This window comes from Corvus cornix, chromosome 3 (genome assembly GCF_000738735.6).
Source record: "Corvus cornix cornix isolate S_Up_H32 chromosome 3, ASM73873v5, whole genome shotgun sequence".
In the NCBI taxonomy this organism is placed as follows: domain Eukaryota; kingdom Metazoa; phylum Chordata; class Aves; order Passeriformes; family Corvidae; genus Corvus; species Corvus cornix.
The window spans coordinates 100596474-100610352 of NC_047056.1; the positions used below are offsets into that span (position 1 = coordinate 100596474).

The 13879-nt window shown below is 44.5% G+C and overlaps 1 protein-coding gene across 1 annotated transcript in view; it reads right to left on the reverse strand.

Annotated features, from left to right (window-relative positions):
- The window catches only part of PDIA6 (protein disulfide isomerase family A member 6), a 15621-nt gene extending 3068 nt beyond the window's left edge, over window positions 1–12553 (reverse strand). Inside the window, exons 1-11 of the mRNA XM_039569604.1 lie at window positions 12468–12553; window positions 9359–9500; window positions 8473–8530; window positions 7685–7811; window positions 7093–7199; window positions 5579–5712; window positions 5055–5169; window positions 3999–4139; window positions 2718–2802; window positions 2552–2624; window positions 1370–1528 (exon numbers count right to left, since the gene is read on the reverse strand). Of these exons, the coding sequence (XP_039425538.1) occupies window positions 1370–1528; window positions 2552–2624; window positions 2718–2802; window positions 3999–4139; window positions 5055–5169; window positions 5579–5712; window positions 7093–7199; window positions 7685–7811; window positions 8473–8530; window positions 9359–9500; window positions 12468–12501 (1175 nt within the window). The 5' untranslated portion in view covers window positions 12502–12553. The remainder of the gene's footprint in view (window positions 1–1369; window positions 1529–2551; window positions 2625–2717; window positions 2803–3998; window positions 4140–5054; window positions 5170–5578; window positions 5713–7092; window positions 7200–7684; window positions 7812–8472; window positions 8531–9358; window positions 9501–12467) is intronic.
- Window positions 12554–13879: the final 1326 nt, after the last annotated feature.

Sequence of the window (13879 nt, forward strand, 5' to 3'; positions counted from 1 at the left end):
ACTGCTGAGACAGCCTATTAGGCTGCACAAGCTGCCTACAGCAGCTGAGTGAATGGAATGGCCAGCCACACCAGCTGTGATTATACTGCTTTCTCTAGGCAGCACAGCTGAGCTGAAGTGTCAAGTAAGAGATTATTCTAGCAAGTAGGCTGCGTGATAAGACAATACCAAACCAATTACCTAATGCAATATATGCTGTTAAACTGGCTGTTGTGTCCTGGAAGCACCATCCAACCTCACCCAGGAGAGGCTTCACTAAGGTGGATTTTACAGACTAAGAAAATTTGTCATGTCTGACAAAAGCAGACACTTCTCTCGTGTGCATTAGTACAAACTGTCTGGTATTTCTCTTCTTCCATCTGAATCCTGAATTTTACTTGATGCTCTAAGAACGTTTCTTTTTTCAGCATTTAGAAGAAAGTCTGATCACTTTCACAAGTAAGAGTATTAGCACTGATTCTATTAATCCAGCAGGAACTGCATTCAGTTAATGTGCTTCTTATGGCAAGGTGGGGAGAGGCTGTTGCAGTTGCTTTTGCAGTTCTGGCTGTTCTCTGCCATTCTCCAAGGACAGACATGGAAGTAACACTGCTAAATGTAAGGTCTCAAGGGCTCTTGCATAACTTATGGCAGCTGGTGCTTTACCTGGAAGCAGAGTTCCCAATTCACTTTGACCGCACTAAAGTAACAGTTTAAGTTTAGCTGCTCTGTTTCAGTGCTGACCTTCTGTCATCCTCTCCACTTCCTCTCCCTATTCCATTCTTCCCCCGCACTGGCTCTTGCCCAGCTACACAAGAGGCAGTTTCAGGGAACTTGTGCTGAGCAGTGAGCTACTGACTTTTTGGATGGATTGTTTCAGCTCCCCCAATCAATTTATCAAGTGCTAGGAGAATGGAAAGGTGGCAGGGGGAAGACAGGACTAGACTGAATTAGAAAGATGAACAGCAATATACAGAAGCTCAGGAACTTCAACAGCACCCATTTAGATTCCCACAATGGGAACATTCCCATTACTAAGGACTAGTCAGAATGCACCACTTGAATTAAACGAAATTCATTACTAAGTTATTTCTTAAGTTACCAGAGAAACAGAATTTTTCAACATCAAAGCCCACTTCTATTTTCAACAGTTTTACTAAAACTACCTATCTTAAGTCTAAATGGCCAACTTAATTCTGCACACCACAAAAAGGTAATGACTGCTTTATTGCAATCCCCACTGAAGCCATCCCTTTCCTCCACTGTGAATTCTCATTATCTTAGTTCTCTTAACTGTGCAAGTCTTGTCTGATCCAGGAGAGTCTGCTTGTGGTTTAAAGAGTCATAGCCCCAGTTACAGGCAGATTTAAGTCACTTGAAGATTTCATACCTGAGAAACTCATTAATCCCTTGCTCACTGAATGATCCTTTCAGAAGGGCAAATTTCATCTTCCGAGCATTAACAGCTGCCATTGCTGGATACCCAAAGCCTCCAATCCCCAGAGAGCTCTCAAGATCTGACTGAGCACCTGCTTCTGTCCACAGCCACCTTGAGGAAAAGATGAAATAGAAAATTAATAATCAGGATAGGCACTACAATTATTTTCAAATCACACATATCCTGCAATCCTGCAGAGTTCAAGCAGGGCTCTGTATTGCCCTTGACACTTTCAAAGTCAGCAGGGAAAAGGAGGGTCCTGATCGTGAACCTTGCAACAGAAGAAAGCCCCCTCTCAGAAGCACCTCTAGGCCAGTCCCACCCACACAGCCACTGTAAGTTGAGTAAGACCAGCCACCAAACACAGTGCAGGGGAAGAACTGTGTTACCATCCTGCACAAACTGCTACACTTTAGCTGGTCCTAAGGAAAGTTTTTAAGTACTCAAGTCACAGATGGAAAGATTACAAAGTCCTGCCCAAATATCACTATAGAGGATTTCTAGCTAAGGACACTCAGTATTTGTTCCTCACTCAGGTCTCAGTTCCTCTAATGCTTAGCAAGTCCTCTGAGGAACCTCTGAAATGAGACAATCTCAGCATTTTCCCCCAGGCTTTCATCCCATTTTTCTCCCTTTCACAGCATTCAGTGTGACAGAACAGCTCTCACTTCCTGGTAAGTCCTGGAGATCCTAACCTGCACCTGAGAGAAGGAGGAAAGGCATAGCCTGCTGGCCTTTTCTTTGACAGCATGAAACTGGTTAATAAACTGCAATTTACTTGTTTTTTTGAGAATTCAACAGTCACACTGGCAGACTAACTGACCAGCAGCGGACAGTAAAAGAAACCTCCCTAAAATACTTTAGTATTCAGGACAAGAGTAAAAGATGCTTAATCTCATTAATGCTTAGATATCACTTGTAAATGCAGAATTTGAGAGGTGGATGAAAATTTAAAAAAATTGGTTAAGGTCACAACATCCCCTTCTCCAGTAATTAGTGAAATATCAAGATATGCTACCCTGAACAAGGAACAACTCCTTTCTGTAGCTAATCGGGTATCATACAAATTTTATCCCGTTACCCCCAGAAATGCTCACTTCTTTTCCAAGACACCCAGTGAACAATGACACTTACCCCCACATTTTCTTTTTGTATTTTTCAGCCATTTTTAACATGACATCCAGGTAAGAATTTCTCCCTGAAGCTCCTGTTTGTTAGACAGAATTGGACAAGTTAAAAAACACAACTACACGCTTTAGGTGACAAATTCATACAAAAGTCTGCTTGCTTGTATGTGTACCTGTGTCAAGAATATGAGGCAGGACAGAAATGATGCAGAGCTGATGAGCATCACAGGTACTCTTCAGAACATCCTCACTAATTATCTAGACAAAAGCATCAGAAAGTCAATTACAGTAAGACTTGGTCCTTCGGTTGTGACTGCACTTCCCTCCAACAGCCTAATAACTCTATCCTACAAGGTAGTAAGTACTGAAACAACTTGACACAAGAGCTTACAAGTCTCTCCTACTTCAGTGGTCCCCAGCACAAGAGTAATTTACAAAGAGTTCACAAAGTCTTCTGTTGAGCTTTGCAGCAACAGGAAACTAAGCAGTACCAAATAAGGCTTACAGAAAGCACAGTCAGATGTCACTTCTTGCTCAAAATCACTATCCTTGCCCGGGGCTAGAAAGAGCAACCCCAGGCCTATGTAAATGCCTGTGAGCACAAGGAGAGCCAGCAGAGGCAGCCTTTGCTGTGGATAAGAATGTTCAAGCAACAGTAACAGCAACACTGGTTTTGTGGGATCTGTCTCAAAAGGGAATTGATCGAGTGACCTACACCAGTGGTCTCCAACCTTTGATTGTGCATCCCACCGGTAAATAAATTTCTAAGCATGGAGCCCCTGATATATATAAATCAACTATATGCATATGCACATACATCAACATGCATTGCTGTATTAATATTAGAAAGCATACAAAATAAAAAATTTAGAAGGATAAGAAGATGAAATAAGCACCATTTAAAAATATCTTTAGGTTTATTAATAGTGCAAATGCCTTTTGTTTTTTTCCTTCCTACATCCCAATGGACTGTCTTGTGTGCACCTCACTTTAGAGACAAGTGATCACCATTTCAAATCTACCAACAGCAAGCTGAAAAAAGAAGTCGCCTTACAGAGGGTGGAGTTTTTTGAACAACCAGCAAAACTACTCATCATGCGTCTCCTAACAAACACTTTACAAATTACAAGGCCATGCCCTCTTATTGGAAGAAAAGAGGTGGGGCACAGAACCCAACTTTTTCACTCCTCAAGAGCAGATTCAGACCCCCTGGCACCATCCTGTCAATGCCTTCACTGTATCAATTCTGATAGTCCTCTAGACAACAACAAATTTACAGTAGAAATGAACATTCAGCTTTTTGTTATTTAAGACTTATCATCCTTCACTTTCTGGGGCAAAACGGTGCACAAACACCACACTTAGACAGTTTTATTTAGAGTTCATATAGACCTGTAAAAACTGCTGCCAAGAGTATGATAGAAAAGCAGTTTGAGAAAATGATGTAGAGGTACCTCCAGGAGCTCAGGTGGTGGTGCATTATCAGAAAACAGATCCAGAGCACGAGCAATGATGTCAGATCTAGTTCTCCCACCATCATAATCAACAGGGTCTTCTCCTTTCTGGAAGATTTTAATGGTGGGAAATCCACGAATCTGCAAGACAAGTTTAACCCATCAGCTCAAATAAACCTGAATATTTATGGTGGAAATTATCTGCTTGTCTGATGTGTTCTAGATTAAGAGCAAGGGAAGAGATTCAACATCTTTGTGTATCAAGTCTCATATGTTCTGACTGAACTTGAATTTTGTAGCTTCCTACCTTTGCAACCATTCAAAACAAGGGTAATGTACGCTATAACCCTGCTTTGGGGTTTTGGCCTGATGAACCAGCAAAGGTTTCATCTCAATTTAGATGCACCAAGCAATGCAGGTGTAAGTACCATGAGGACTATCTTTACACTTCGTATCTATTAGACATTAATTTCCTGATTTGTCTGTGGGGGAACAATACTGTGCCTATATGGCAACAAGTGGACTGTATGCTCCTTCTGCTACACTTCCAGTAAATCTTGCTCAATGTTTCCCTTCACTGTCAGTCATGTGCACTTAGAGGGAAACTACACAACACACTGTAAGCTCCGTGGACTGTACTACAAATCCGAGAGTATCTGCTCTCTTTTGGCAAGCAACACACCTCATCTGGCCAGCTGATATTGTCTGAGTGATCCCTGATAACTGGCTGCAAGGGTTCCAGAGATGCCCAACCAGCCTACAGTCTGAAGAGAGAGACCTCTTACTCCAGATGATACAGGTACACAAGGTCTTATGGAAATAAACAGCCTTTCTCCTCAGCAATATCCAAGTTAATTCTTTTCCTCTCTCTTCATTGATTTATATTGTTACTGACATTCATGAATTATTTGTGGGAAAAAAACTGAATGTGTCACTTATTTTTAGCACAAAACATTTAAGTAGTACCAGATTAAGGAACAGTTCAGTAAGGATTGAAGAGAAATCTGACTTGGTAGAGATGGAAAGGCAATTGTAACCACTGCAAAGCACACTCACCCCATATCGGCTTGCCAGCATCTGATTGACTGTTGCATCTACTGCAGCCAGCTTTACTTTTCCTTTTGTTTGATCCTTCACCTCAGTGGCAGCAGCTGCCCATTCTGGCTCCAGGCTGAAAAACAGAGAGTACAAGTGTCCTAAGCTCTCTCAGAGCTAGGAAAAGTACACCACACTTCAACATTATGTAGCATGTTTTACTCAAGAAAAAATTCTCTTGCTGAGAATGACAGCTAAGAGGGTTATCCAAACAAGACTGATGTCCTGCATCTGAAGGAATGAAAAGTTTAATATAGCTTCTGGATCTTATTTCTACTGATAACTGGGAATTTTACTGCTAAGGATTGCAGCCAGAGCAGCACCAAGGGGCCCTGAGCAGAAGCCCACACATTTTTGTTAGATCACCTCACAAAAAACCTCATTTCTGGTATACCAGATATGCAAGGTCTCTTTTAGGGGATTAAGGGTATTACACAAAACAGGCACTAACAGGAACTGAATTGTTGAAGAAAAACCTCATTTACTTTTTGCAGTGCCCACACCATGGGGCATAAAACTCCACCATCCATACATCATCACTATTTATGACATTCTTATCAAAGCTGTCATCAGTCAGCTCAATCACATCCTTCTTATCTCCACCTCCGCTCTGCCGGCTCTGTAAGAAACAAACAGACCCTCGTGTAAGAAGTAACCAAAACTGGTCTCCCACACAGGCCAACTCCTGTGTGTCACATTGCACCAAATTATCTTTATTTGAGCAAGATACAAAACAGGCAGTGTTAGGTCATACAACTTTCCCTTTTTAAAACTGACAGTACACACAGCCTACTCCCCACAGCACTTTCAAAACACAGCAAATGAACCTTCTCTTGAAAAAGGAGAAATCAGGTCAAAATGACCACCAAGAAGATGTGGGAACACTTTCTCAGTTCTTCATGCTCTGATCTGTCCATGAACAAAGTGCTCTCCAACCCCTACCTCTATCTCTAGATAGACTTGGTTCTAACCAAGTTCTGGTTTCCAGGCAAAACAAACATGGGGGAGCATGATACACACTACAGGGTAAAGTCCACCCAGGTCTTCTATCTGGCCACCCTGAGGATGTCAGACTGTACCCTGCACCATGATTTAGAAACAGTAGTAGGACCCAGAAGCTTTTCAATTTACCTTCAGGGAGAAATCCAGCAAGCCAACTTCAGAAAAACACTACCAAATTAAAAAACCTTAATCAGTCTAACTTAGACTAGGACTAGGCAAATGGTACCTCAACCACCTGGAGAATAGCGCTAACAGGAACCCCAAAGTTCAAAAGGAGATGCACCTGGGGAGTAACAGCCCCATACACCAGCACACACTCAGAACTGATTAACTGGAAAGCAACTTTTCAAAGAGGAACATGAGTGTCCTGGTGGACAAGCTGAACATGAGCCAGCACTGTAACCCTGTGGCAAAGGTGTCCAACAGCCTCCTGAGCTGCACTAGGGAGAGTTGCCAGCAGGTCTGAGGAGGGAATCTTTTCCTCTGCTCAGCACAATGTGGAACACCTGGAGTGCTGGGTCTACTTCTGGGGTCCGCCACAGAACAGGCATGGACACACTGGAGGAAGTCCAGCCAGAGCTGATTAAGGGCTTTAAGCATCTGACATCTGACGAGAGGGTGAAGGAGAGCAAAGAAAACAAAGGCAGGCTCTTCTCTGCAACAAGAGACAAAAGGGATGAAGTTGAAATTAAAGAAATACCATTCTATGATTCCATAACCTAAAACATAAGAAAGGATTTCTACTGTGAGCATGGTCAAACATTGGAACAATTTCCCTGGAAAATGCAGTCCATTTGGAGTCTCAGTTCTTGGAGACACACAACTTTAAGGAACACAGGCCTGAGCAATCTGCTCCAGCTGGCCCTGCACTGGGCAGGGTGCCTGGACTAGATAAAACTCCAGACATCCCTTCCAATTCTGTGACTGAGTTGGAAGCTTTGATCTCCTGTACAAGACAGTCTCCAGTTGAAAAACAAACACATTTTCCCTCAAATACCTGTTTTCCAGAACTGTATCCTCCACTTCTGCCACTAAGACGTTCTTTCACCAGGGACCGAAGAGCATTCAGAGCAGCATCGACAATAGCATCACTTGTCCTGCCACCTGCAGTGCAGAAAAATAGGTGATCAAACCATCAAAAGGCCAGTTTAAGGTGTGCTCCTAACTTAATTACAAACTTAATCCTCCCTCACCCTAATGACCTATCAGGAAAAGCAGGACTGGGCTATGAGCGATACAATACTAGTGGTGGGACATCTGACTTAAACACAAGCAGCAGGACTGACTTCACTACACCTTTTCATTACCTGGCTTTTCTGAGGAGGGGTGACTCTACAGCAAGCTCCAAATAAACAGGAAGAAAGGAATAATTCCTTCAAATTGCCTATCAAGCACCAACTATGAACTGCAGGTGGGACTGTTAGACAATGCTAAGACATACACAATTTGGTCAAACCACTCCCACACATCTGTCTCTCAGTTACTACAAGAACTAGACAGGAAGGAAACACCACACAACACAGCTACCATAATTACTGCATTCAGGGAAGTTTTTAGGCATGCAACATTTAAAAGATCATCACATTTACCCTGATAATCCTCTGCTTTGTTTTTGTTGGCTCCAAATATCTTGATAGTAGGAAACCCTCTGACTCCATACTGTCCACCCAAGGACTGATGTTTATCTGCATCTACTGCACCCACTTTCACTACACCCTGCAGAAACAAAACAAAAAGTGACACCTAAGACTTCTACAGTGATTTAATACCTTTTATACTCTCTGCTGGGGGCACAAGGGAAACAGGGGAAGAGAGAGCGACAGTTACTAGGACAGCAACAGAACAGTCAACAGAAGAGAGGTATTTCCCCCCACGAGCATACAGAACACTATAAATGTCCACTTCTTCCTTCAGTGTGACAAAATAAATTTTAAATTGTTTGGGCCATTATTTAGTTGGGTTTTTTTGTTTGGTTTTCTTAGAAGGAGAATATATATATATATTTTACATAGGCAAGAGTTCAGCTAATCATGACATGACTAATTTTTCTATAATTAAAAAAACAGTCAACACCAATGGTTTACAAAGCTGTTTTCAGTCCTAGAGAACAGTAAATGGGAATTCACAGGGACAGAACTGACTTTCTTCCTCTACAATTCAATGGCTTCTTTTAAAAAGAATACAACAAACCAAACCAAACAAAAATCCTGGATTTCAAGTTTTCAAGTGCCTGAATAACACTTCTCTGGCTAGACAAGTATGATTAAAGTGATAATGGTTTTAAGGACCAAACCCCTCCATGTTCCCAATCCAGATGTCAAACAGCCAAACTCTCTTCAATCCACTTCCACAAGCACATTTGAAAGCCTAAACTTACTTTTAAAGCTGTTGCTGCTTTCTTCCACTCAGGGGTTAGCCTTTGACAATGACCACACCTTTTAGAAAAAAAAACCCAAAAAATGGTAAATGTCATTCAGATCTGACAACTATTTCACAGTCATTCACAGCAAACTGTAGGAGACTGAGGATTTACTCATGAAGAGAAGAGACTACACCACAAGATCACATCATCGCTCAGGCTTCTGAAGAAAAACCTCCACATTATATAGACCGCAGCAACACTAGAAGAGGCACAGCAAGGCTTCCCCTAAACCCCTCAGCCCAGACACAGTCCAGCTGTTGCAACAAAAGGCCACTTTCTTCAGAATGTGGAGCTTTGGATGGCAGTATCACAGAGGATTTGTACAATGACGGAATATATATATATCACCAGAATTTAAATGGAATAGACTCCGTACTCTGGACCTGAGCAGAACAGGAGACAAAGAGAGATGCTAAATTAAGATGCACAAAGCCAGTATTTTTCAATGGAAATTGGAAATTGTAAGTGTGATATCAGATCTGTGCTCTCACATCAGAATTACGTTCAGGAACACAGAAGTGAGAGACCTTCTCATTTACCTACTGCACTTTAATCAGTCATTTTAATACTAATTTAACCAGAAAAATTGAAGTAGAAAAATGGCATATAAGATTTTGCTAGCAGACCCTATTTGCCAAATTGAAATGCCAATTCCTGCCTTTTTCCCCCATGAAAATATTTAAAACAGGAATCACAGGTACAGCTATTTTGCCAGTCATGTGACCATCAAAATGACAACTGTGCTGTCAACAGCTGAATGAAACCTTGAGCTGATCAGCAGCAGATTCCTGTGCTGCTCCTCTGTGATTAGAGCAAGCAAGTACACAGCTGCAGTTCTTACCATGGGGCATAGAACTCCACGAGCCACAGGCTCTCGCTTTGGATGACCTCCTTGTTGAAATTAGTTGGTGTGAGCTCTATCACATCATCACTGGCTGAATATAAACCATTAACTGCCAGGAACAAAGTGCAGCTCACTGTGCCTACAATGAAAAGCAAAGACATCAGCACTCCTGTTGAACATCCATGCCTCTCCTGTTGCCACGGCTAAATCATCTCCCCACTCTTTGCAAATCAGCAGTGGTGGGAAGGGATTCCAGTTAGACCAGATAAAAAAGGAAGTTAAGGCAAGATAGATGCTCTCCCTCCTCACTTAAAACATGATTCCATAGGATCACATAAAATAGGGTCTGTGCCTAAAGCTAGCTTGAGTTATGCCACTCCTGTTACGGCTCTATAGAGAGACTTGTGTCAAAGCTCCTACCCTAACTTTTGCTGGTACCAGACCACCAGAACTTCTCCAGGGATCCCCACAATCAGCTATGTTTTCTTCCAGTTCTCATAGAAACTCCTAAGCCAATTGTTCAAACCTCTTGCACAGCAGGCACTCAAACACATCTTTTATAGGATCACATCATGCAGGACTGTCCCAACTAGGTTTGGCACAGTTACACTGATTTTAGGACAAGCACTTGATGCACTGGTAGTGCATCGTTCTTGCTCATGAGGATCTTAGTCTACCATTGATTTATCTCTTTAGCATAAAGAGATAAATCAATGGAGAATAACAGCTAAATCTCTCTGGTTAATAACTCAAGCACTCTGAGAATGCTAAAAAAATAACATTAAAAGATAGAAGGAAATTGCTTTCTCTTATAGCTTTGTACTTCTGATAATTTCTGGAAGTTATTATTGCTTCAGACTTTGTACATAAAATCTCATAATCCTTCCTTCTACCTAGTCAGGGAGATTTGAGAGATGACTTGATGAGAGATGACAAGCATCTGTGTAACAAAAAGCACCCAACAAAAGACTTTTCTTAATCCACTAAAGACTGGAGGGAGCAAGAGCTCAGACACCCAGGTTAGAACCAGACAAAAAATAGCTTTACTGCAAGTGGTTAACTTGAATGGGAAGCTGCACAGTCTCTCTCAAGACTCAACATGAGAGAAAAACAGGTCAACGATGCAGAAATGCTACAGCACATGGTATACAGATTGCACAGCATCACCTACACTTTATCAGTCCCACACAATTAAAGCTGGTTTCATTACCCCTATTCTGTAGGTGAGTGAAGATGACAGAAGTAAAATCTTCCACGTTACTCAAGCAGAGATCAGGACTGAAATGCCACACTACAACCCAGTGCCCTATCCACTGCACCACTACCCCATCCTAATGGTTTCTTCTAGAACGAGGACTCAACCCTTTTCTTTTGGGGTGATCAAAATCGGTTTCCACCATCAGATGCACGAGTTAGATTGGCTCTGTCTCTTCAGGACGCCCATACACAAGCTGCACTTCATCAGCATTGATCAACTGACTTCGAGGAGATCCATGGCTGTCACAGCATGTTACGGTGACCTACAGAAGCAGCTGCTGCTGGGGTAGAGTAAGAAAGTAAGGATGGAAAAAGTTCCTTGAATGTTACAGTCACTCTCAAGAGAAAAAATCTCCTCTAGACAGAATAAGACCATTAAATTGAAATCAGCATATTCTGGCTTCACCTTTTAGGTGATCTCTGGCAGAATACATTCAGAAGATGAAATTCACTCAGCCATTTCTGTCCCTTCAAAGAGAGAAGTTCTAACATATACAAATACACCTGCTAAAGAGAACTCACAAAAGAAAGTACATGGTGAAATTCACCTAGTCACCTGTCACTGCATTTTTTTAAAACTATGAGTCATGAACTGGTGGCATAACTTTCTACAGTGAAACATTCAAGGTTTAATTCAACTTCAGCAAAGGAAAAGATCATTTTCCTGCAAGCATCTACGACAGATAAATGCAAATCTGACCTTATTATTAAGGAAAAAACAAATAGATAATCTGATTTCAAAAGCTGTTTTCTAATGTAAGCAAATCACATAGACAGAAGCATGGATAAACCAGCTAAGGCAGCTCCACGCTGGTATTACTAGTCCTAATTGAACCGTAAAGTTGCAAGTCTGGAGATCTATTTAAAAAAGCTTTTGTCACGGGATGATGATAATGATTCTGCGAACTTCCTCCTACAAATACCCCGTCCTGCAGCAGCGCTCGATGTGCCGGAGCTCACGCATCCCCGCACACGTGCGCCCGGCGAGCCACGGCCTGGGGCAGAACTCCCGACACCTTCAGCGTTTCCATCGAGGGGCCCGAGTGGGAATCGTTTACCAATTCCTCCGGCACACAAGAGGCAGCAGCAGGGGCAGAGGAACACCAGCTCCCCTCGGACTCCTCCGTTTGACCTCGGTCACTGCTCTCTTGCTGCCCTCAAAGCACCAGATCGCAAGGCAGGGCAGCCAGGCACGCACAACACCGCCGCTTACTCAAATCAAAGAGGGTCTTTTAGTAGGGTGAGAGATAACCACGGTTTTCTTTTCTTTTTTTTGCTGCTGGGATCTTTAGGACTTTAGAATCTCTCTACTTGTGCTTCTCTAACCCACCGAGCAATGCCCGCCCCCGCGGCACAGACCGGCCACAGCCGAGCCGCGACTCCGAGCACTGTCCCCACAGAATCCATGGGGTTGGGAAAGACCTCTGAGATCAAGTCCAGCCCATGACCGATCACCCCCTTGTCAACCAGACCACGGCACTGAGTGCTACCTCCAGTCCTCCCTTAAACACTTTCAGGGACGGTGACTCCACCACCGCCCCGGGCAGCCTGTTGTAATATCTGATCACCCTTTTTGTGAAGAAATTCCTCCTAATGTCCAATCTAAACCTCCCCTGCTGCAGCTTAAGTCTATATCCTCTAGTCCAGACAAGCTGCCTGGGAGAAGAGGGCGATTCCCACCTTTCAGAAGGCTCTCCGCTCCGCCCGCCGCCCAGCAGAGCGGCCGCACGGCCCCGGGCCCCGATCCCTCCCGCCACGACGGGGCCCGCAAAACCGGGGAAAGCGAAGCCGCGTCCCGCCGTGTCCCACCGCCTCCTCAGACCTTCCCCCGGGCCCTTACGGCTCCTACCCCACCACAGCCGGCCCGCGCCGTACACCCCCATGGCTGCCCCGCTCCCTCGGCCGCTGCCGCTGCCGCCGCCGCCGCCGCCACGGCCTGCGCGCCGCGCCCCGCCCCGCCCGCGCCACGCGCCCCGCCGTGGCCGCCTCCCATTGGCCGCGCCGGCGCCTGGGCAGGGCTGCAGCCAATGGAGGGCGGCCGCGCCAGCCGCTGCGGCGCGCGGGGGGCTGGGGAGGCGCTGAGGGGCGGAGGCGGGAGGCGGTGACCGATGGGAGGGGCTGCAGTCTCGGAGCTGTCGGGGCCAGGAGCGTGGGGTAGGTGGCCCTGGCGAGCGCTGGTGCCCCGGGGAAAGCACCCTCAGTCTGCTTCTAGCAGTTTCCGAGGATCCTGCCCTGTCCAGAGCGCCCCCAGCCGCTCCTGCCTCAGCGCTGGCGGGTGCCCGGGCCTGAGCCAGAACCCGCGCAGGCCTTCAGGGGGAAGGAAGGCAGGCCAGGGATTTATCCTGTTTGGTGGCCGAGCTGCTTTGCTACTGCCTCTATGACAACCAAGGCAGGCATCTAGATTTGAAAAAAAAATATATTTTCTAGTCGCAAGCTCTTCCGTAGAAATTAGGCCGGCTGAGTCTGCTGCAGTCCGGGCAAATACAGGCAGGGGGAGGGGACTGGTGCATGCTGATAAAAGGGCTGTTAAGCCTCGAATAACCTGCTTGCATTCGACAGACGCTTAGAAAGTTTAGGTCCAGCAGCACAGCACGTAGGTGGCTCTTTTATGCGAAAATTCAGCATCCCAGTTCAAAAATACTGGAAACAACTGATTTGAAAAGCTGGTATTCCGCCCCCCTCCCCCAAAGATTGCACATTGCAGGTGGGCCCTAGGGCTTGGGGCTATATGTAGGGCACAGATCCAGACAAAGGCTTTTGCAGAGCTATTATTACTCTATTAAGTAAGCTGTCAATTTTGTAGTGTAGTACTAGTAGCTGAACTTGACGTATCTGAAGTTGGCTAAATTTTACCCCCATCCACAGCCCCACTGCTCCATGCTCACAAAAGAGCACTTTTCAGAACGGTTCAGTCCTGCTTTTCGAGAGAATGAAATTGTTGGCACAGTAAGAAAAGACAGCCGTTTTCACCCTCAAGTTGTTTCAGAAATGAGGACACAGAGATGCACGGAATAAACATTTTAATCATAATGGCTACAAAATACTGATGTCTTGGCATTTCCATCCGTAAAAGGGCAGGCTGCTGAGCAGACAGGTTCAGGTCTGCGGCACTTCCTAGATCTTAAGATAAAACATGTCTATTATTTTACTGATTCCTAAAGCAAACAGGAGCTGCTTTGCAGACCAGTGAGTATTTCTCCAAAGTGTCTCTTACATTCCACTGGTATGGCGAAAAAACTGAACATGAGATGTCAGGGGCAC